General features: G+C 40.5%; 1 protein-coding gene across 1 annotated transcript in view; it reads right to left on the reverse strand.

Annotated features, from left to right (window-relative positions):
* Window positions 1-1933: 1933 nt before the first annotated feature.
* Window positions 1934-25259, reverse strand: part of RXFP2 (relaxin family peptide receptor 2) — a 59853-nt gene continuing 36527 nt past the window's right edge. The window contains exons 10-18 of the mRNA XM_040266720.1: window positions 23572-23643; window positions 21958-22029; window positions 15834-15905; window positions 15655-15726; window positions 13059-13130; window positions 10446-10675; window positions 9278-9688; window positions 5957-6175; window positions 1934-2483 (exon numbers count right to left, since the gene is read on the reverse strand). Of these exons, the coding sequence (XP_040122654.1) occupies window positions 2224-2483; window positions 5957-6175; window positions 9278-9688; window positions 10446-10675; window positions 13059-13130; window positions 15655-15726; window positions 15834-15905; window positions 21958-22029; window positions 23572-23643 (1480 nt within the window). The 3' untranslated portion in view covers window positions 1934-2223. The remainder of the gene's footprint in view (window positions 2484-5956; window positions 6176-9277; window positions 9689-10445; window positions 10676-13058; window positions 13131-15654; window positions 15727-15833; window positions 15906-21957; window positions 22030-23571; window positions 23644-25259) is intronic.

Here is a 25259-nt window from a genome sequence, read left to right on the forward strand (position 1 = left end):
ATACAATATTGTAAAGTAAAAAAAATTAAATAAATTAAATAAAAACCCTCCCCTTGGGGGAAAAAATTATAAAGCCAGGTTATGTCTAGCACAAATAAAGCTGATGGTTTTCTGATAGTTTCTGATGGTTTTCTGTTTATATATTCAGTACAGAATAATTGGCATGCTGTTGACCAATATACATCAATAACTTCCATTTTTTTCTGACATATGCTGCTAGTTTCCCTGGTGCATCTGCCCTTGTGCTTCTCCTCATGCCCAAAGCTCAATAGCAAGAGTGCAGACACTCAAAAACAGTTCCCAGAGCCTCACTTTCTGGCCCATGCCTGATGCCTTTCAGGAATGGGAAATTGGGAGATACACATTTGTGCTGAGATTGAAATACCCAAGGCTCAGGGTCTATTCCTTATTTATGCTTCTGATGTTGGGAAATGTATAAATCATATGATGTTCAAGGACTGGAAAGGACATTTAATAAAATAGGCACATGAGGAAGTGACTAATCATTGTGAGGAGACAAGAGGAGGAAAATTTGAAACTGTAAGAAAAAAGGGCAGCTTAGTCGATGGGTAGGGAAATTACTTCTAGAATAAATGTGGAAAGATTTTACTGATGTAAGAAATATCTCACGTGATCAAAATAAAGGAACTCACGTGATGGTTTTAGTCAATATTAGATAATAACAGTACATTACCAAAACAGTTGTGATGCATCAGTTCTGGGATTCCTTTCATCATGGATGCTACTAGATAAATATGCAGTAGGAGGTGGTCTGGGGTTCTCACCTGCTTACATTTCATCTCGTTAAGGAACTCCGAAGGAAGTGAAAAATAAAGAAATTAAGTTACTGCTTCATGATTTGGAAAAGGGAGGAAGAAAAAAAAATGTAAAAAGCATCTTGTTAACTGAGGTTATGTGTTTGTTTCTGAGTTATATTCTCTGCCAGAGAAAAAAATGGTTAATAGTCAATAAGCCCTATCAGTGGTCTTTGCTGGTCTTCCCTGGTGGCTCAGCAGAAAAGAATTTGCCCGCCAGTGCAGAAGACACAGGAGACCCAGATTCGAGCCCTGGGTCAGGAAGGTCCCCTGGAGGAGGGTGTGGCAACTCACTCCAGTATTCTTGCCAGGAAAATCTCACGGACAGAGGAGCCTGGCAGGCTACAGTCCATAGTGTTGGACATGACTGAAGCTACTGAGCACATGAATGTGGTCTTTGTTGAACTTAAAATAATACACAGACAATTGCAAAATAGAATTTTATTTACCTGATTCTTTTTTTCACATATAATCTTTCAGTACAAAAACATGTCCAGGCCTTCACAAGTGCTTTTCATTTTCTAAAAAAAAAAAAAAAAAAACAAAACACAAACTTACTAGCTTTTTTGTTAAAAACAATGGGAATATATCTGAGTCCAGTATTCTGAAATCCCCCTTAACACTTATCTGTGTGTTCTGTGAAGGCAGAACTTGCCAGCAATAGGGATGATGCTCTAGAGAAATTATATTTTAAAACATATGGAAATGTAGTTTTTGGCAGTTGTAATGCCCAATTTTCCTCTGTGGTGTGGGCAATGTTAAGAAAAATGTTTTGAGAGCGCAGCTCTTCTGACATCACGTACAAGCCAAAAAGGTGAATGGTACCAGGTAGTCAGTGCGCCTCTCTGGTCATATATTAGACTTCGAACCTTGTGCAAAGTTCTGTTTTCAAAGCTGCCGCTCCACTGGCCTCCTTAGGGAGGCCTTGAGGTGGAAGTCCTTTTGCTATCACTTCAGCAGAACGCTGATGGATTCATTTGACATTGGAAAAGCAAGGAAAGCTATTTAGGCTTAATGTGATTATGACCACGCTAGAATTAGATGTCATGAGTGTTTTTACTTAATGACAGTGCAACTCAATTTAAGAGCAGACTGTGGAGGGCCAAGGGGTGGGCATCCACTGGTAGGCTGGCCGTGCTGCGGAGATAGAGATCCACTGCCCATCAGCCTGCTATTTATGGGCCCATTAGTGCATCGCAGGCATGTTGGGGTGAGGAGACCTTCAGGTACAGTCCTCAGGTAAACACCTCGGCTGCCATCGGAACGTCATGCCTGACACCCTCCTACTATGCTCCCAGTGCAGTCAACTTTTGCTCTCAGTAAAGATGAAAAGTGTTGCAGGCGTCATCTTCCAAACGCTGTGCTTTTTCAGGTAGTCCATTTGAAGCCCAGTGCTCCAAAACCATGACTAGGAAATTGGTTTCACTATATTGTCCTCGAGGTTTATTTTGTTCAAAGCCCCGAGTTTAAGTGCAGAGGAGTCATCCCCCCACACGATGGATGTAGACACACTTTTTTTCTTAGTTTTGAAAATCGATTTTCTCCGATGTTTGTGCAGCAGCTGTTTCAACTTGTCCTTAAAAAAGCTGGTTGTGAGAGTGTAGAGGATTGGGTTCGAGGCACTGTTTACTGGAAGGAAAAAAATGACGACCCAGGAGGTGATTGTGTCTGGAGAAGGAAACGAAACGTGAAAGAAAGGTGAAGATTTAATACACACAAAACACATTACATGCTATAGTTAATGCTGTTTTTGAGAGGGCTACCTGTTCCATCTAATGGAAAATCTTTGCCAGAAGAGCATAGGAGCTACGGATTCAAGGTCCTACATGAACTTTTCTGAGTTTCAGTAACTACTCTGTAGTTTGTCATAAATCAACAGGGGAGGAAACATTATGTGAACACACTTTATAAACTATAAATTGATATGTACTTTTCTAGTTTTTATTGCCTTTCCTTATAGAAAAATAGGAAAAAGAGCAATTAATTGGACAGTGTCCAGGAATCTTCTGGTTTAGAGTCAGATCTGAACTTGGTCTAAATTTCAGTCCTGAAGATCTTCCTGCCTTACACTATTATATTCAGAATGGAGTCAGAAGGTCTGAGGAGCAAAAAAAAATATATCTCCAAACTCAGTGAATTCCTTCTGTGTGAAGCCTTTCAAAGGCTAATAGAATATAAGGGAAATGTCTCACAAAAACGGAGGAGATATTTTGGATGACAGAGCATTTTCTGAATTCAGTTGTCCCTTGATATCCATGGTGGGACATATACTAAAATCAGCAGATTCTTAAGTCCCTTATAAAAAATGGCATAGCATTTGCATGTAACTTATGTACATCCTCGAGGCCATATCCTTTAAATCATCTTTATATTACTTATAATACCTAATACAATGTACTTGCATGTAAAGAGTTATAAATACAATGTAAATACTATGCAAATGTTTGCTAGCACAAGGCAAATTCAAGTTTGGTTCTTTGGAAATTTCTGGAAAATCTTCCCCCAATACTTTTGGTGTGCGGTTGGTTGAATCCATGGATTTGGAATGCAGAGGTACGATGGGCCGACTACATCATTTACTTGGTTAGGATGAAGTGTGTTTTCCTCCTCAAATAGAGCCCGATTCTAGGCTTGCACACTTCTTAGCTCTGAGACTGTGGGCAAACCGACTAGCTCCCTAGACCTCAACTGCCTTATCTGTGAAAGGGGCTGATGATAACTTACATGACTGATGTCCGGGAGCTGGGCCGGCTCTGCGGACGTCCCTTTTCAGCACTAAGCCCTGTGGTTCTCCAGACCCACCACACTCTGCCGCCTCCTCCCCTATCTTCAGAGTCAGAGAACTGTCATCTCGGGGGACCAGCATCCTTCCTTCTCCTCTCCCACTCCTTTGTGACTGCAACCCCTTGCTTCCCCATCCCACAGTTTTCTTATCCTTCACACACTGTTGCTTGCTCTTCTCTTTGTCCCGCTCTTCCCTACATCCTTTCTGTTCTTCTGCTTTGCTTTCCATCTCTTCTCTGACTACTTATCTGCCCCTTCCTCCTTCCCTTTGACCTCTCCCTTCTCCTTTTTCTATGTTTGCCTCTCCTCTTTTCATCCCGTCTTCTCTTTCTTTTCCTTATTTCTTTTTAACTGGAAAGAATATGAAAGAAAAACATTTGTATTTAGCATATCTTAGATTGATTCAATGAAGTTTTATATTACTACATATTACTTGTCCTTAATTTTTAAAAAATTAGATACAAAGAGTATGTGATGGAAGAAAAACAGTTGTTTTTTTGGTCTATTGAGTCCTTAAAGGAAGCTGTGATCAGGAGGAATGAGATGTCCCGTTAGTCTCAGGGTCACTTGATGATGTAAGGTTAGCATCACCTCAGGGCTGAGATGGGAGGGCTGAAGCCGGCTTACCTTTGTGGCAAAGCCCAGGTACTATTGGCCACCTGCCATGTTGGAGAAGACCCCACAGTTCTTGGAGGGTGGGGATGGGGTGGGTTTAGGTCTTCCCAACACCATGGGAAGTTGGGCAAGGAAGGAGAGGCTTAGTCAAGTGTGGTAAAGACTTCTCTCCTGGTTCCACTGTGGTGTTCAAGACAAACCTCAAACTGCTGAACTATAAACTGTAGAGAAAGACTAACGTGTGGCCCAGTAATGTTTCATGGTAATTTCTTCCTGATCTGGTTCCCTATCATGGTCTAAAATGTCTTAGACTTTCTTCAAGAATGACGATTACTACCCCTGCTATCAGGCTTCCCTGGTGGCTCAGTGGTAAAGAATCTGCCTGCAAAGCAGGAGATGTAGGTTCCATCCCTGGGTTGGGAAGCTCCCCTGGAGAAGGGAAAGGCAATCCACTCCAGTATTCTTGCCTGGGAAATCCCATGGAGAGAGGAGCCTGACGGGCTACTTACCCTACCATAGGGTCCCAAAAGACTCAGATAGAACTTAGCGACTAATGAACTACCACAACCCCTACTATCAGAAAAGCTTGTCGTGAGACTAAGCTGATAGGTTAAAGGCATGTGGTGGGTGTCGTGTGGCATTTGTGAGACATCTGACAAGGCAGAGGGACATAAATAGTTGTAGGAGTTTTTTACTTAAAGAGTCTGCCTGCAATGCAGGAGACCTGGATTTGATTCCTGGGTCGGGAAGATCCCCTGGAGAAGGAAATCGCAACCCCCTCCAGTATTCTTGCCTGGAGAATCCCATGGACAGAGGAGCCTGGGAGGCTATAGTCTATGGGGTTGCAAGAGTTGGACACGACAGCGACTAAGCACACACACACACACACACACACACACTTGTTACTTAGCCTCCACAGGGCCCAGTGTGACAACCACAGGGCCAGGGTCATGAAGCAGACTAGTGGTTCTTAACCAGGGGGTGCACCTCAGAGTCACAGCGGGATCTTTTCTAAAATACCCATACCGAGGCCTTGGTCCCTAGGGACTGAATTCAGAGGCGAGCTGGAAGCTGGGCATAAATATTTTGTTCTGTTTTCTGTACCCTTCGTGAAGCACCACTATCTAGCTCAGGTGGAAGGGAGACACTAAGATTTAGTTTTTCTCTATCTCCTGTGTTTTTATTATTCTAGTCAGGGCTACACCATTATCCAATTCCTATCTTAAAATACTGATTATAAAGCACTGAGGAGGGCTTCCCTGGTGGCTCAGTGCTAAAGAATCCGCCTGCAAGTTCAGGAGACATGGGTTCGATTTCTGGTCTGGAAAGATCCCACGTGCTGCAGAGCAGCTAGGTCCGTGCACCAAAGCTATCGAGCCTGTGCTCTGGAGCCCACGGACTGCAACTGCGGAGCCCACATGCCCTACAGCCTGTGCTCTGCAACAAGAGAAGCCACTGCAATGAGAAGCCCGCACAGCAAGGAAGGCCCCGAACAGTAAAAAGTAAATAAAATTATATATACATACACATATATATTTATTTTATTTATACAAATATATATGAAATATATAGTATATTTTATTTATATATGTATATATATATGCATGTATAAACACTGAGGAAATCATTACTCAAGCTGCAGGTATTTGTGAAGAATTTACTACACGTAAGACCCTGTATTCTGGCCTCGTCAGAGGACGAAAGAAGACACAACGTGCTTGGGAATCATAGAAGGGACTGACCTGGTATTTCCACCCGGAAGAGGGAAAGAATTTTAATTACAAATACAGGAATCCAGCAGATGGCTTCAGAGAACACTATAAAAAAGAAACGGTTTGCAACAGCCACCTCTCTTCCCACGTGACTCCTCACTTCTGAAGTCTGCAGGGCAGTTTTTTGAATGGAACAGAACATGACAGTATAGGAAAGCACATTGATGAGGAAAGCCAGCAAATTCACACCTGTTGGGAAAAGCACACCTCTTAACATCTCGGGTGTATACATCAATAGGAGAAATACTGCACTACTTAGACGTTTGGTATGGTGCCTTTTCCAAGAAACATTCTTTGTATTAGCCGAGTGGTAATCAGGTAAAACCCTGAACTATGGCTATAAACTGAAATAAAGGCATTGGTTTCGCCAGATCAAAAAGATATTTCAAATACATAAACACATTACCAAGAATTATAGGCTTTGAAATTCAGATCTAGGTATATCATGAGGTAATCTGTAGCTTTTTTAAAGCAGGAAAAAGGCTATTTAATTTTTTATCTCTCTGCAAATTCAAACCTTAAGGGATTACTGTAATCACATGTACATATCAAAAAATCAATAAGCCCTATTCCTTTATCTTATAAATATGATTAAGATAACCTTGGGATATCAAGAAGATAATAGCATCAGAAACATTATTTCTCATGTTTATTGGTGTTAAATAAAAATAATACCTAGAACAAAAAAAAATCTTTATTTTCCTTCAGATTGGCCATAGTAATTGAAACCAAAATTCAGAACTGTTTAGACTGTTTTAGAAAAAAGAAGAGTAAGAGAAAAACTAAAAATTCAACTATATGAATTACTGTTTTAGAGTCACTTATCCCATAATAGTGACTTTTTGGTCACTTTCTTATATTCTTGCTACCATAAAAATCCTGAGTGCTCATCTTATTCTTTATAGTGAATGTAAAATAGCCATATAATTTCAAAGTTGTTTTAAAACGTCCATCTGAGTAGATTGTATGTAAGACTAGTAAAGTCTAGGGGAAAATACTATAAATTCATGGTGTTTCATTGTTTTTAATCCAAAACATTTCACATGGAATCTCATTACAAAGCCATACAATTGAATTTCACAAAATTGGTTGATCTTAGGTCTACTGTCAGAAAGTTAAGAATAATTTTTTAAAAATGACTGTTAAAGATGAATCTCTGGTACAAATCCTGAAAACAGACCTATAGAAAGGTTCAGAAGTGTATGTTCTGGAAACACCATAGGAATGTGAGATGTTAACAACTGGAATCTGGTGAGGCATGTCTGGAATACAGGAAACTGTACTGTCTTTGCAACTTTTCTCTAAATCTAAACATATTCTAGTATTTAAAAATTATTTTAAAACTATATATTCTTATTTTTAAGCAAAAATATGGGGCTTTAAGTCTCCATGTCTCACAAGTAAGCTGTGTAAATGTAGATATTTGTGTGTGTGTGTGTGTGTGTGTGTGCGTGTGCTAAGCCCTGTCAACCACCCCACACCTCCATCACAAAATCCAGCCACACAAACTGCTTTTGCCCTTTATCTGGGCCTGTTCCCTGGCTGCAGGTCTCTCACTCCTGGAACACAATGTCTGCCTTTACTTGACCCATGTATCCTCATGCTTTGGGCCTCCGTTTGGGCTAATTTTTCCTGGGACGCCTTCCCCGGTCCTTAGATCTTGGGCTCCTAGGATATTCTGCACTCCTCCTTCCTGACTTCTGTCAGCCGGTGACACAAGGACGTGTTTACTTGTCTTCATCCTCCTTGCTAGCTGCAGGTCTGTGGGGACCAATCTGTTTGATCTCCAGTACCCAGAACAGTGCCTGGCCTATAGTAGGTGCTCAATAAATCCTTTTTGAATCAATGAATATAAGGTAGTTAGTGTGTGTGTGCGTGTGCGTGTGGCTATGCGTGTGTCGGGGAGGGAAGTTTTCCATGAAGTGTGCCTGTACTGGGAACGGCTTACAATACTGCAGACATGATATAGCCATGAAAACCCAACTACCAAATAGGGTTGTGTGTGAGGAGTATTATTAAAATGGTGCAAATGAAGTGTTTTCTTTTTCAGAGGGAGAAAGAATAGGCCTGGAATAGCTGGGAATGGTGCTTAGGGTCATTTTGTGATGGGCTTTTAAGTGACTACTTTAAACTTAACCCTGGTTGTAGGGGGTTCCTGAAGGTCTCTAAGCAGGGGTTACTCAGTCCTTTGGACACTCAGGTGGAGAACAGATAAACAGGAGAGCAAAGACCCCAGAGGCCAGAACACCAGTAAGGACTAATGTAATAATTCAGGGTGAAGGTTGTAAGCCTTTAAAGAAAGGTGACAGCAGTAGGTAGAGACTGAAAGAAAGAGAAGTCAGAGGCATATTTTGAAGAAAAAACATTTGATGAGAAAGAAAGGATGACAGAGCTTATTTCTTCCTTAGATGAGGGGACCAGATGCGAAGGGGGAACTGAATTGATGATACAGCCCTGGTTAAAGAAGAACACGGAGATGGCCTTAGTGTTAAGCAAGAGAGATACCTATTAGACAATATAAAACATTTTTTTTAATCTTTAGGGACTAAACTCGTTCACTTGTAATAGAAAAGGTTGGGTTTTCTTTTCTAACAAATTAAGGAGAATTAATGAGGAGAAGGGGATGACAGAGGATGAGATGGCTGGATGGCATCACGGACTTGATGGACGTGAGTCTGAGTCAACTCTGGGAGCTGGTGATGGACAGGGAGGCCTGGCGTGCTGCGATTCATGGGGTCGCAAAGAGTCGGACACGACTGAGAGACTGAACTGAACTGAACTGAACTGAACTGAAGGAAATGGAAAAGCACCCTTCTGTTGCTGACTCTAGAGCTGCATTTATGAAAGGCAATAAACCTTTCTGGCATTTCCACTCAGATAATCTCCTGCTAGTGAATTTCAAGAATTTTGTTATTATTATTTATTTGGCTCATATCTAGACTGTGAAAAAATGAGTTCAAATAACTTGGAAGGGTCACAGGACATGGCAGTGAACTGGAATTCCTCCAGATCATTGTCACTGTGTATGAACATAAAATCAAAGGGTCTCACAGATAATAAAAAAAAGATCATTTGGAGATCCTGACAGTATGTTTTTGTTTTTCATACTAAATCTCTTAATAAAAAATTTAATAAAAACATTTATAAATATGTAGCAAGAAATTTCTTTAAAAAAAGGAGACAGTCTTAACTATATTTGCTTACTTTCTGAAACGGACAAATATGGCTTTACCGAAATTTGTGGTATTTCTATCAAAATGACGTTTGTCCAGGAAATGAGAAATAAGTTACCTAGGAAAATTCCAAGAGAATACCCTTTGCTTCCAATATCTTCTGTTTGGTCATAATAAAGTGGGAAACATACTCCATTTTGTCCATAAAAGTTTCCAAAATAATCCTCTTTCCACAATGGAGTCACAGCTATTAAGAACCCCACAATCCAGATGCAGATGAGGATGGCCAGGGTCTGCCATTTTCCAGGACGAATGTTACTGAAGGGAAAGACAACGGCCAGGAACTTCTCCAGGGTCAAGTATGTGAGCAAGAGGACAGAGACCTCAGTGGACAACATGGCCAGGAAGCCCAGGAGGCGGCACTGCAAGCTCTCCATCCACAGCAGCGCGTACTTCTGATACTGCCCACGGTACTTTAGATCACAAAGGCCGATGAAGAACAAATACACACCCATCAGGCAGTCCGCACCTGTTGAAGAATCACAGTGTGTTTTGGTAGTTCCAGCATCTCTGTTTTCGTTTTCTGATTAGATCTGCTTCCTCTATACTATGCTAAATGAACTAACGTAAACACCCACAATAGTACTTAGGAGTCAAGACTTCAAAAGGTGTACTATTTCTAAAGTACTACACTGAATCTTTGTAATTTTGGAAAAGTGGTGGTAGGGAGATGATTAGGGTTGTGGGGAGCCTGGGCTTCCCGGGTGGCGCTAGCGGTAAAGAACCCGCCTGCGAATACAGGAGTCATAAGAGACACAGGGTTCGATCCCTGGGCTGGGAAGATTCCCTGGAGGAGGGTATGGCAAGCCACTCCAATATTCTCGCATTGAGACTCCTATGGACAAAGGAGGCTGGTGGGCTACAGTCCATAGAGTCATGTAGAGAATCTAGGTTTTAAACAGTAAAAAAAAATCTTACATATTTAATAAAGGGAGTAATTTTCTGGGCTTGAGGAACATGGCTGTTGTTACTGCAATTAAAGGTTAAACAAAGCATAGTTTTGTAACCTACAACCTGTCCTTCTATAATCCATCCCTTATAAATCACTGCAGACTCATGCAATCCAGAACAGAGTAACCAAAGAGAACAATAGGACTTTCATACTTTAAAAAAAATTTCCCAGAATATGTAACTCATATTAAATGCCATTTGCTGAAGGCTGATATAATCTAGAGCACAGCACACTGAAGATACCCTTAATCCATTTACACGGGAAGTATACTTACAGCAAAGGATTTTGATGGACATAGCGTGAGTCGTGTTTTCAGCTTTAACGAAAGATCTCATGCCGATGACAAAAAGATTTCCAAAGCAGGTTATGAAAGCTATAACCCAGACAAATACTCTGAGGATATTGTTAGCCAAGAGGTCCTCAAATGAAGAAATGCCGTCAGTCAAGGGCATACATATTCGGACATGGGGAGCATAGGAGCAGTATCGAAAGTTTTTGAAATAACTAAAGTCAAAGGGAAAAAAGAGTCACTGGACAGCAATGACACAGAGACGACGGGTGCAGTCCTATTTGGGGCTGCAGCTGTGGAAGGTGTGCGGCTTCACTAGGCTTGGTCACTTTTGTTTAGTAGTGATTATGGAAGGATAGAGTTCTTCATTCAGTATTACTTTACGCTAGGCAGTCTTCTTCCTTTAAGGTGAAGAGCCTAAAGAACACGGGGATCTGTGGAGGGAACGTGAGAATGGGAAGTCTCCAGGGCTCTGATTTTCCCTGTCACATTGGGTGGTTCTCTGGGGATGTGATAAGAAGTTGATGGCCATTGTGAAACTGATATTTAACAAACTTTCAGCGGCTTGGGTTTGGGATGTTGATTCTCACTAAAAACATTCCTGTCTTGTACTTACTTTTAAGTCTATTCCCTTAAACTAGCCTTCTTTTCCCTGGTAGGGGCAGGAAGGGAGGGTCCATGAGACTAGGAAAATTCAGTCTCGTGGCAGCGAGGAGGGGAAGCAGCTACACAGATTCCTGGTCAGGGCCTGGAAGGACTTAAACCATTTCGAGAGGAAAATACAGGCTCGACTGTGATTGGTGTATTTATGATCTAAGTGTGTGCAGTCTTCAAGGGTTTAAACCGGGGAGGTCATTTGGATTTAAGGTCATTCTCCAAACATGTTATTTTTAGGATTTTCTACCATAAAACTCGTCCTATTTTTGTATTCATTTACCACCTCTTTCAGTTCCTTTCTCATCTAATCTTTTTTTTTTTTTTCATTTGTTCATTCAATTTTGCTAAACTAGCACGTTAAAGAAAGCTTTACTTTGCCTGGCTTCCAGGCCTCCCATGATTGGAGCCCTGGCTACCGTGATCATTTCACCCCTTCCCGACCATGTTCCCTCCACCCAGACACGTGGGCTTTCTTCTGATCCTCAAACAAGCAGGTTCACCTTCTTCTCCGTGTGCTGCTTTTGCTGTTCCCTCTGCCTGTAAGAGCCTCCCCCCAGAATTGCCTCCCTCCATTCAGGGCTGCTTGACTGTCACATCTCTGACTTTTGAGTGAACCATCCACATTCCCTTCCTTCATCCCTTGAACTCGCAATACTTTCCTTCCCAGCATTTCTTCATCATTTATTTGTTTCCTAGTTTACTTTCTGGCTCCGGAAGCTACGTGGAAGCTCCGTGGGGCAGAGTCTTCTCTCTCTTGCTGATCCCTGTGTTCCCCCTGGCCTGAGGGAGGCCACACACACACACACTTGTTAGACAAGCAGATGGGTGGTTTAGCACTGGGTGTGTCAGCTACCCCCGTCCTCAAATAGCAGTGGTCCAGCCTCTCCGCCCGCTGTGACCAGGGCAGGTGGGCAGGTGGCGGTATTTCAATAAACAATGGACAAGGAAGATGAAAGGAGAATCACTAGGTCACTTAGTAGGGAAGGAACCACACTGACACTCTTTCTGTTAATTTTTGGGTCCTTCTTGACCTCAACCTGAGGTTCACATTTAAAGCAGCTGCTTCTCCATCAAGTTCTACTAAGGTTGAATTTCTCTGTTCTAAGAGGACCTCACATTCTGCCCGCAACAAGGAAACGCTAGCCTCATTAAATATTTATCTACTGGAACCACAGAAAGAGAAGTTATAAAACCATTTGGATGTACATCAAATACTTGTCTTGGGGTAATCAGTCCTGCTGCATAAACATAAACAAAATAGTCTCCCCAAAGTGCACCTTCACACTAACCATTTCAGCCACTTGCTGCACCCAACTTGATATCTTACATCGAATCCTCCCTATTGTTGTGGATGACAATGGTTAATTTTTGAAATCAGAACATATAGGTTACACAGTTGATAAAGAAATGATCATGTCATATACACATATATTAACACAACTTACACAGTGCACTTTAGCCAAATATATTAACGTGACTTATCAAAAACTACTATAAAGATGAATTACCTCCATTTTGCAGTGCACTCAGTAACAGAAACAACACCTGGAATTTATATAGCATCTTTCTTCCTAAGGGCTCAAATCTTAGAGTGGCCGACTGCTCACTCATGTGAGGTGAATTAATGTTTCCAGGTCTCTTGAGTACCATTAGCCAGTGACTTCATCTTGTGTAATATGTGGCATTCTGGTACCCTGATCTCTTATTGGGCCTCAATTGGATAAACAGCGTGTTTCCAGAGAGAAGTGTCATTCATGTCGGCACATCATAATATTGAACTCTATTTGAACAGGGACCAAAGGTGACAAAATTAAAAAGTTCTCAATAAAAAAGACTTTTTCTTGCATAAAAACACATTGCAGTGATACATTAGACAGTTTACGCTAGAGCATCTGTAACATTTCACCATATTTTCTTCTCTGTTCTTTCATACATACATACATGTAGGAAAGATTCCTCATGGGTTGAAACATCTGTGTGTTTATATTCGGAATCTCTATCCTTTCCAGGTCTCTGGAAAATAGGCACAATAGGTTTCATGATTTTAGGGTTTAACTTTTTAATCATTGTTTTCTTTGTCGATCTTAAAAACCATGCTTCAAAATCTTCTGTTATCAATTCAAATTAGGATGAAAATTTTATAATAAACCGTCTTAGAAAATTGCCATTTCTATTTATGCCTCCCATAACTTGGAGTTGATTTTGTCACTTTCACATGTAGAACTACCTTCTAATAATACACTTTCATTCATTTTTTTGATATAAAAATTGCAGCTGTGATTTGTCTGATTGTGAAATTGGCTCTGTAGCTTGATCTCATAAACCAAACAATACGAGTTACAGGGTTTCAGATAGGGGCTGATATTTTCAACCTGAGAACATTACCAAAGTGAATTTTGTCAGAACCCAGATTTAAATAGAGTCATTTCCTCCTGGCCTATGTGTCTTCAGGGTGGAAAACCATGGGAGTGGTAAGAAGAACTCTGATTCAGGGCAATTGCTTTCTCAGACCACAGTGGGAAGCATAATTCCTTTCACTCCTCCAGCCCCATAAAACGTCCTCAGGGGGCTCCAGTGGTAACCCCCAACACTCCTCATTTATCCAGAAGCTTCTTTAAATGTGGGTTCTTTGAAGACTCTTTAAGATGACATGATTTAGAGGAGTCTTCATGTTCTCAGGAAATGTAGGTAGAAAGAAAATAATCTAGGAAGACAGAAACCTATTCCTTTTAAGGCTTATTTTGAAAAATGGGTGATTCTCATTCAGTTTCTTTTGGGCAAATCAGAAAAAGATTTCTTGACAAGGTTCCAAGTTGTCCATTGCTCATTGAGTCTTTTATAGAGGACTTTGATGGTCAGAAACGAGACTTAGGGAACAACTATTGCTATTGAACAGGGCCCCTCCTACAGAAAACTCTGGAGTCCTTTTTAAAGAATTTCTCTCTCTTTTATTTCTTTTGATCTCTTGCTTTCTTTTGGACTTATCACAGCTTCACTATTACACAGGTTAAGTGATTATTTGGTGAATGGCCTGTAGTTTTCCAAAGAGCAGAGGCTACTGTATACTGAGTGCCCAAGACAGTGCTATGATTAAGTTGGCCAATAAATGTTTGTAAAATAAATGTGTAAATGAATCTTTAGAGAATAGGAAATGAAACAATAAAGAAAGAAAAGAAAAGAAGAAAGAGACATATGGAGTAAATAGTTACTACTTTGAATTATCTTTCAGAAAGGTGGGATGTGTAATGATATTTTGGTTTTTAGAATTCATATGTGGTGAGTGAAGGGAAGATCATTTGGTCCACATCCTCAGGTCTTTTTCTTATACTTAAGAACAATGTATTATATATATATATAATATATATACATACATATATATACATATATATATTATACATATGTTAATACATATATATTATCATCATCATGTTAGTCGCTTGGTTGTGTCTGACTCTTTGCAACCTCGTGGGCTATAGCCCACCAGGCTCCTCTGTCTGCGGAATTCTCTAGGCAAGAATACTGGAGTGGGTAGTTATTCCCTTCTCCAGGGAACATTGCCAAACCAGGGATCAAACTCAGGTCCATTGCAGGAGGATTCTTTACAGTCTGAGCCACCAGGGGAGTATATATATATATATATATATATATATATATATACACACACACACACACACATATACATATATATATATAAGGATATGCTTCCTATATATATATATATATATATATTTATTTAATATTCTAGCTTCTTGAGAGCAGGAACCAAGACTTTTTCATCACTGGATGCTCACTAATACCTACTGAGAGAATCTAAATCCTGTATTAATTTCCAATAGAAAACTATTTAGCAAGAATAAAAAGTGGTATTAAGGATTGGTTTTTGGAATTAAATGAAGAAAAGCTTTTGGCTGAGATCAGGTAAGGTAGCATGTCCTTTGTGGGGGACAAAGAAAAGCTTTGATCAACAATGGCTGTTTATGGGAAAGGAATTGTTGAGGTTTTAAGACTAACTGACAGAGTTCTTGGCACCATTTGAAATCTAGTACATTTGAAATTGTAAAACACTAAATAGTATTAATTGTCTGAATGTTCATATTTGTGGAGTAACTTTTTATTTACTGTTTGAAAAGTAAAAAGCATGCTCTGCAGATTGATATCAAGTAGATTGTTATAAGAAAGAAAAAAGGGAAAAAGTAGAGAAGTCTTCAAAAAAATTTTTGTAACCAACTACTAAGTGATGAAACTATTGAAAATTTAAATTTTTGTGAGAACCGTAAGATGAGATTTTTCCATGAGAATCCTGTTTTCAGGAAGGAGCTATGTGTCGCTTCAAACCCAGAAATGGTCTTTATACACTGAATGGTAAAAAATGAGATTCTGTTTGTCATTTGATAACCATGATATTCACAACTGTCTGAGAATGCATGCTCACAGTAAAAGCCCTTCTGTGTGCCAAACACTCATTTATAAATAAATGTGGTTCTGAGTAAAGCAACCCACTAACATCACAATCAACATACTGTTACATTTCACTTACAAAGACTGAAGTTGTTTAAGACTTCCAAACTGGCTCTTGTGGAGATACAAAAGAGGATTGGACGACAGATTCCTTTTGTACCATTAGAAGGGAGGAGGAAAGAAGCATCAGGATATTATTATTTTGGAGACTCAAGATGTTGCCATTTAACTCTGATGACGGGGGTGGGAAGAACTTACAGTTTCTGTAGACACTTCAGGTCTTTGAAAATGTGGGGTGGTAGCTCTGATATCATATTGCTCGACAGGTCCCTGTTGGTGACAGTGAAAAGCCCAAAGCAATTACAATGAAAATAAATGCCATAGTTGTTACTCCTCACAACTGTCATCATCCCCTTTGACATAACAGAAAATACAATCCACTTTAACCAACCTGAGAGCTTGTTACACAACTAAGCCATGTGATTCAGCCACACGGGTATGTTTTCCACCACTCTCAGACGTGTGACATTTTGCTTATCCAGTTTCAGTCTGGAATTTCCTCTCAGCTCCTCTCCAACACATTCCCAACCTAGCTTCAAGGTCTACTTTCATTAGTTTCCTCTGTTTTAGGTACTTTTTGTACCTTCAACCATTCATTGTTTCTACAATTCGTATTTGGTTCACATATGTGATACCTTGTTTACCCAATTACATTAGAAGCTTTCTGAGGTCAAGACCAGTGTCTTCTACTGATTTTGCATTCCAACTAAGAGTTTTAACCATGTAATATCCACCCAGATAATCCTGAATGGATAAGTTCACATATTTTTTGTCTATTTTTACGTGGTGCTATTTTTTTTAGAAGAAATTAAGACTTTAGATCTGACTCTAATAGGGCTGTCCAATCCAGAAACAATAGCAGGGAAGTGTTTTTAGAGAATGTGAAAACAAGATTTGTCAGGGTAAAGAAGGAATCAGGAATCTTTATGAGTCCAAAATATCCTTCTGAACCAGAGAAGGTGTTAAAGTGAAACAGATGTGAAATTGCCTAGGAGTCAAACAAAAGATCTGTTTCTGATGCTATGGTGCTCCTGATGGATAAATGGGAGTTACAAATAACTGTGAAAATTCTTTCTCTAAAAAAGCTTAGAATTTAAAAACTAGATTATAAAATAAGAAAAGAAAGAAACAAGGGCTATTACAGAAGTACAGATGAAAAACAGAGGAAGGACTCATCAAACTTGGCCTGGGAAATTATAAAGTGTTTGAGCAAAGCTTAATGATTTGTAGAATCCCTTAGAAGAAACAGAACGGCCATCATAGTCAACAAAAGAGTCCAGAATGAAGTACTTGGACGCAATCTCAAAAACGACAGAATGATCTCTGTTCGTTTCCAAGGCAAATCATTCAATATCACAGTAATCCAAGTCTATGCCCTGACCAGTAATGCTGAAGAAGTTGAAGTTGAATGGTTCTATGAAGACCTACAAGACTTTCTAGAACAAACACCCCAAATAGAAGTCCTTTTCATTATAGGGGACTGGAATGCAAAAGTAGGAAGTCAAGAGAAAACAGGTGTAACAGGCAAATTTGGCCTTGGGGTACAAAATGAAGCAGGTCAAAGGCTAACAGAATTTTGCCAAGAGAACGCACTGGTCATAGCAAACAGCCTCTTCCAACAACACAAGAGAAGACTCTACACATGGACATCACCAGATGGTTGACATCGAAATCAGATTGATTATATTCTTTGCAGCCAAAGATGGAGAAGCTCTATACAGTCAGCAAAAACAAGACTGGGAGCAGACAGTGGCTCAGCAATGAACTCTTTATTGCCAAATTCAGATTTAAATAGAAGAAAGTAGGGAAAACCACTAGACTATTCAGGTATGACCTAAATCAAATCCCTTATGATTATACAGTGGAAGTGACAAATAAATTCAAGGGATTAGATCTGATAGACAGTGCCTGAAGAGCTATGGATGGAGGTTCATGATATTGTACAGGAGGCAGGGATCAAGACCATCCCCAAGAAAAAGAAAAGCAAAAGGCAAAATGGTTGTCTGAGGAAGCCTTACAATAGCTGAGAAAAGAAAAGAGGCAAAAGGCAAAGGAGAAAAAGAAAGATATACCCGTTTGAATGCAGAGTTCCAAAGAATAGCAAGGAGAGATTAGAAAGCCTTCTCCAGTGACCAGTGTAAAGAAATGGAGGAAAACAATAGAATGGGGAAGACTAGAGATCTCTTCAAGAAAATTAGAGATACCAAAGGAACATTTCATGCAAAGATGGGCACAATAAAGAACAGAAATTGTATGGACCTAACAGAAGCAGAAGATATTAAGAGGTGGCAAGAATACACAGAAGAACTATACAAAAAAGATCTTCATGACCCAGATAACCATGATGGTGTGATCATTCACCTAGAGTCAGACATCCTGGAATTCAAAGTCAAGTGGTCCTTAGGAAGCATCACTGCGAACAAAGCTAGTGGAGGTGATGGAATTGCTGTTGAGCTATTTCAAGTCCTAAAAGATGAGGTTGTGAAAGTGCTGCACTCAATATGGCAGCAAATTTGGAAAACTCAGCAGTGGCCACAGGACCGTAAAAGGTCAGTTTTCATTCCAATCCCGAAGAAAGGCAATGCCAAAGAATGTTTAAACTACCACAAAATTGCACTCATCTCACATGCTAGCAAAGTAGTGCTCAAAATTCTCCCAAGTCAGGATTCAAGAGTATGTGAACTGTGAACTTCCAGATGTTCAACCTGGATTTAGAAAAGGCAGAGGAACCAAAGATCAAATTGCCAATATCCGTTGGATCATCGAAAAAGCAAGAAAGTTCCAGAAAAACATCTACTTCTGCTTTATTGACTATGCCAAAGCCTTTGACTGTGTGGATCACAACAAACTATGGAAAATCCTTCAAGAGATAGGAATGCCAGACCACCTGACCTGCCTCCTGAGAAATCTGTATGCAGGTCAAGAAGCAACAGTTAGAACTGGACATGGAACAACAGACTGGTTCCAAATCAGGAAAGAGGTATATCCTGGCTGTATATTGTCACCCTGCTTATTTAACTTATATGCAAAGTACATCATGAGAAATGCTGGGCTGGATGAAGCACAAACTGGAATCAAGATTGCCGGGAGAAATATCAATAACCTCAGATATGCAGATGTCAGCACCCTCAAGGCAGAAAACAAAGAAGAACCAGAGAGCCTCTTGATGAAAGTAAAAGAGGAGAGTGAAAAAGTTGGCTTAAAACTCAACATTCAGAAAACTAAGATCATGGCATCTAGTCCCATCACTTCATGGCAAATAGATGGGGAAACAGTGGAAACAGTGGCAGACTTTTATTTTTTTGGCTCTAAAATCACTGCAGATGGTGACTGAAGCCATAAAATTAAAAGACGCTTGCTCCTTGGAAGAAAAGCTATGACCAACATAGACAGCATATTAAAAAGCAGAGACATTACTTTGCCAACAAAGGTCCATCTAGTCAAAGCTGTGGTTTTTCCGGTAGTCACATATGGATAAGAGTTGGACTATAAAGAATGTTGAGCACTGAAGATTTGATGCTTTTGAACTGTGGTGTTGGAGAAGACTCTTGAGAGTCCCTTGGATGGCAAGGAGATCCAACCAGTCCATCCTAAAGTAAATCAGTCCTGAATATTTATTGGAAGGACTGATGCTGAAGTTGAAAGTCCAATACTTTGGCCTTGGCCACCTGATGTAAGAACTGACTCATTGGAAAAGTCCCTGATGCTAGGAAAGATTGAAGGTGGGAGGAGAAGGGGACTATAGAGGATGAGATGGTTGGATGGCATCACCGACTCTGTGACCATGAGTTTCAGTAAGCTCCAGGAGTTGGTGATGGACAGGGAAAGCTGGTGTGCTGCAGTCCATGGCGTTTCAAAGAGTCGGATGCGACTGAGTGACTGAACCAATGATTTGTATAAATGGAGTCAAAGGAGAGCAGGTTTTCAGGTGAGGGTGATGTGGGATCAGAGGACAGATGCTAAAAGTCAGTGACACCATCAGGAGTCAGTAAGTGGTCTAGCGTGGATGGGGGATAGAAAGGATGGAGAGACGTGGAAGAGGCGAGCCCAGAAAAGAGCGTGGAGTTAAAATGGGAAGGCTGATAATACTTCCCAAGGCAGCATTTCTCAGAGTACAATCTAGGCATCTGAATCAAGGATGCTTGTAAGAAGAGCACCTTCCTGGGCCCATTCCATAGCCATCACACCGGAGTCTCTGGAAGGGCCCTGGTAATATGCATTTAAAGCCAGAATCCCCTGTGATTTCTCTGAACATTAATGTTTGAGAACCATGTTAAAGACTTTGCCTTATCACAGGCAACAAGCAGGGAGAATGTTAAACAGGACAGTGGCAAAATATGCTCTGGGTTATGGTATGGTAATTCTGTTAGAAGAATGAAAGATAAAACGAAAAGGCAGAGATTGAGAGGAGGGGGACCTCTGACCCTGGACCAGGTGAGAAGTGCTGAGGGTTTAAGGAGGCACTGGCAGGACTTATGGGTTGATGGAATATCAAATGTCAAGAGAGGTAGAAGGAAGGGAGCAGTCTTCCAGCCAGGCTGCCAGGAAGAATGATCATTTGACTAAGACGGGAAAGTCGAGGGGAAGAAGCAAGCTGTGGAGTAAGTGTCATCTGTAAATTAACTTCAAAAGATGGCTTTTGTGGTGCTGTCATGACATCCAAGTGTAGACAGGCTACCAGCTGGTGTTCTGGTCTGGTGCTCCAGGTGCAAGGAGCACATGTGGGTCATGGCTCAGAGGAAAGCCTCAAGTGTGCACAGATCAGAGGGAGCCTGACAACAGAGCAAGAGGACGATGATCTCATACACCTAGAAAACGTCCTGCAAAATGCTACCTTGAAAAATAAAGTAGTCTTCTGTGTGAAAAGATTCTGAGTGATCTCACCTAAGTGGACTTATTCCTCTCCAGGAGAGGTTTATGGTCATGAAGGCACAATAAAATTATCTAACATTTTTGTCAGCTTAAGAAATATAAATGCCCTGTTCAAGTTCATTCTATTGAGTTCTGAATTTCTTCCATCATGCTGATGCTGTCTGGATTGGAATGAATTATTTGTGGTACTAAAAAAAGGAAAACTAACATCTTTTAATTAGGCTTTTTTTGAGGGAGCGCTTTGCCTAAGTGTAGGATAAGAGGAGGATTAGGAAAAACTTCCAAATGTGGACTTCATACCACTGTTTTCTTAAGTTTGTATAAAAACACATTTTTGTTTGTCCTGTCTCACTCCTATAACCCAAATCCACATCCATCCTCCAAGGTCTCATTAGGAATTCCTCTGTGAGAAAGGAGTGAGCTATCTTTTATTTTTTGCCATAAAATGGTAGTATTTTAGTTCTAATACAGTGCTTTGTACTTTGTAGGTACTTAACAATAAATATGTGTGGGTTTGGTTTATGGTGCTCATTATTAGATTAAATTATCTTATTCATAAATTTTTTCAAATTACTCTTAACTAAACTATTTTTCTCAGTCCTTTCTGGATTTCAAAACATGGTATAAAGAATGGGTGAGAAAAGATGATTAAGAAATGGATTTCCATTTTTTAGACTTCAGATCAGGAGGAGGAGATCTCTACCCTATTTGTAATGTCACAGACAATTTTAAACTCCAGTGATGCCCTATTTTGTGGGCAGCAATGAATTAATAGAAAGACAGATGATTTTCAAAAGGCTTAGATCTACAAAATATATATTTGAATGGAAAAATGTACATGAGCTCTCTGAATATTTTTCAATGAGCCTAGCCTAATCCTCTTTCTAGACATTTCTGTTTGCTTCATTTGTTCTAGAAGTCATAAATTCTTAAGGGATAATAAGCATGTTCATTCCTTTGTTTAGTTATAACTAATTAATACTATTTCATCTTTCTAGACATTTCTGTTTGCTTCATTTTTTCTAGAAGTCATAAATTCTTAAGGGATAATAAGCATGTTCATTCCTTTTGTTCATTTCCTAATTAATATTATTTCAGTCAGTTCATTATTCATTCAGCAAACTTCAACTGAGAATTAATTGTACTCTAGCCATCAGAGATACGATCTGTGAGTTTAAGGGGCCATGGAAAACTCATTTACTCCCAAACACACACATATATGAAATCACCCAAAGAAAACAGGCAGGGAAATCAGAGTAGGCTAAATCCATATCAAGCCCACTGTCTGATTTTAATTTGTTTTCAGGATAGTGCTGGTTTTCTTAATTGATTTTGAATATCAGTCTACAGGATTTTGATTGCTACTAGTGAAAAAGCAGTCTCACTAGTCCTTTCGATTTGTAATCTTGAAGAAGCAATCATATTTTTCCTAGTAGACAATGCTACTTACAGTTCTCCTAAATTTTTTAATGAAGAAAATGTCTTCTCTGGAACAAAACCAATTTGATTTCTAGGCAGAAACCTGTAAGACATGGTGAGAGTCAGCACTGTTGGTCTGAGTCTGCTGCAGTAATCAGTTCTCACTGGGAGATGCCATTGATCTGGCTGTAATTTAGTAAACCTCAAGGCAGGGCAAGTCCTGGAGTGGGATGCAGGCGGCAGTTTCTCACTGACAGTGTCTCCATACGCTCGCTGGCTCCAGGACATTCTGCCACAAGGAACTTGAGGAGCCAAGCATGGGCTAAAGAGCTGCACTTGGTTTGGATTTTAATTATTTTAGAAAGCTTTTCTTTTCCCAACATACACACATGGAATGCCAAATTTGGGCCCTGTTAATGATTCTCAGAGAAAGCTTCGAGAGAATCTTTGAGCAAGGCACCTTCCTTACAAGAAGAAGGCCAGAAAGGGCAGAGCATGAACCAACCCCACAAACGGATTTTAAATTGGGGCTGGGAGAACAGTGGTTTTACATTTCCTCTGTTTGAAATGGAAGCTTCTAGGACAAATGGCAAAAAAGAGGGGGTCGGCGACTGACCGCCTTACAGAGGTGTTAACAAATGAGATAATGAGTGTGAAAATGAAGTCTCTCAGTTGTGTCCGACTCTTTGCAACCCCGTGGACTGTAGCCTACCACGCTCTCGGTCCATGGCAAGAGTACTGGAGTGGGTTGCCATTTCCTTCTCCAGAGGATCTTCCCAACTCAGGGATTAAACCTGCATCTTCCGCATTGTAGGCAGACGCTTTACCATCTGAGCCACCAGGGAGGTCACCAAATGAGTATGAAGGTGACTCAAAAGCTACATGGAGCTATGAAATAGAAGGCGTGGGTGTCACTCATTTATCTTTCCATCGCTCTCTCTCATTACCCATCTCCTATGCAGGACACCTTCTTTCCTTACTGAGTATGCTAATCTTCAATCTGATTGATTAGTTTGCAACCTGGCAATAGCTTTGTCTCTCAGTCTGTTGGTGAAAAGTAGTTGGATTACCACAAATGGATATACAATGATGTTTCTTTTCCTACCCATCCAAGCAACAAACATGACTAAGCACTAACTATATATGGAGAACTGTGATGAAAGCAAAAGCACATTTTTGCGTTTTTACGCTTCCCACGCAAATGTGCCAATTAACCGATCCATCTGCCTTCCTGCCCTCATAAAACAACACAAAACAGCAATCAGAATCTTTGACCAACCAGAATATGTTTAAAATTCTTCTCCTTAGAATAAGCTTTTTTTTCTTTAAAGAGAGAAATATTAAGTGATGTGTCACTGGCAGCAACACTAACCACTTTCACACACATTATCTCATTTCCTTGGTGACCATGGTACCAGGTCAGCTGGGAGAGTGCGCAGAAATAACGACTGCCCTCAGAAAGAAGGAAGCTTAAATGGTTGGCAGCTAATCATAAGGCTTGGCCCCACCACCCATGTGTGCATTTTCCAGTACTGTAGTTTCAGACCAAGGCTGTAAGCAAAACATACTTTGAAATTCCTTGTCAATGTTTTCTTTTGATTTCCAAAGCTGCTAAATTTCCCCTCATTCACCGTTGTATACTTACAGCACTGTGAGAGAACTGCACGACAGAAAGGTGGAATTCGTGAGGAATTTTATCCCGTTGCCTTCCAAATCCCTAAAATGCACGGAGAGAACATATTTTTTAATGTTTCTGCACAAATCATACGTTTAAAGCCATTTGTCAGTGATGTAACAAACTTTATTTTTACTTCATTCCAACTTTTTAGGCTTTCCTCCTAATTATTGCATGATCAGTATAATCAATATTCTGCTCTTTTCCCCTTCCAATTAATGTTAGAACTTAAAAAAAAAACAACTGAGCGAAAGGGCAGCCCGCTATTTAGTGAATGTTTCTCTATGTGGATATCATGCTATTGATTCTCATAATGCTGCCACCGTAACAGAAGCAACTCCGTTTATTGGGCTTTCCCAGTGCCCGGTGCTGTTCCGCGTGAATAACACACCCTCCTGAGAAGCTGGCATTATTACCTCCCATTTGAGGTAATAATTTGAGGAATCTGAGGACTTTGGAAATTCACTTTTCTTGTGGTCGCACAGCTATTGAGTGGTAGAACTGACCCTCTAACTCAGATCTGCCTGAATCGGATTCCTAGACACTTAGCCATGGCATCTCAGATGGTTAAATTCTCATGTCCTCCCAACATCAGGTGGATATTTGTGTCTCTGTTTTGCTGAAGGAGAAACTCAGTCTAGTTTGCCTTCCAAGTACTGGATGCCAGAGTCAGGATGCAAACTCCAAGCCATGTGATAGAAAATGTCCATTCTTTCTACCTCCCTCTGTGGTGCTGACGCTGAAAGCTGTGCTGCTCCAAGGGTGCCCAGGAACAAGCCTCAGCATCACATGGGGGCTTGTTAAAAGTTCAGATTCCCAGGCTCTACCAGACCTACTATATCAGAAACCCTAGGACGGAGGTCCAGCCGTCTATCTGAAGTCCCTGAGCTGTTTGTGATGCCTGCTGATGCTGGAGTAGCCCTGGGGGAGAGATTACGCAGGTGAGCCTTACGACAGCAGCAGCCACATCGTCAGGGAACAACCTCGGGAACACCCTGACATGACCGCTCCCAGCAGCGCCAAGGAACGACAGGGTCGGCTGTTCTGCCAAGTCTCCTAATTCTTTTTATGATCGGCGTCCTACAGTCTTCCAGGTCCAGACAGTAGCTATATTGCTGCCTCTGAACCTTCCTCACACTCACACCAAAATTACCAATTCCTTTGTATTGCCTTTAAAATCCTATTTTACTTTTTCCATCCGAACATCTGATGTTTAATGTTTCAAATGTCTACATTGTCATTAATTAACTTACCCTTAATATAAATTCCTATTTTAAATAATCTTGGAGGACTTGCGGGAACTCAACTTTCTTTTTCTGCTCTTAAAATACAGCAATTACAAATAAACACTGTGGTCCCTTGAAAGTCCAAATACGACTTCCCTGGTGGCACAGTGGATAAGAATCCTCCAGCCAATGCAGGAGACATGGGTTCAATCCCTGATCAGAGAAGATTCCACATGCTGTGTAACAACTAAGCCTGTGCACCGCAACCAGCGAGCCTGTCCTCTGGAGCCTGTGCTCCACGTGAGAGAGGCCACCGCCAGGAGAGGAGCCCCCTGCGTGCTGCAACTAGAGAAAGTCCGAGTGCAGTGTCAAAGATCCAGCACAACCAAATAGATAAAATTATATAGGAAACAGATTTAAGCCCGGAAGGGA

The sequence above is a fragment of the Oryx dammah genome, unplaced genomic scaffold (genome assembly GCF_014754425.2).
Source record: "Oryx dammah isolate SB20612 unplaced genomic scaffold, SCBI_Odam_1.1 HiC_scaffold_24, whole genome shotgun sequence".
Classification (NCBI taxonomy): Eukaryota; Metazoa; Chordata; class Mammalia; order Artiodactyla; family Bovidae; genus Oryx; species Oryx dammah.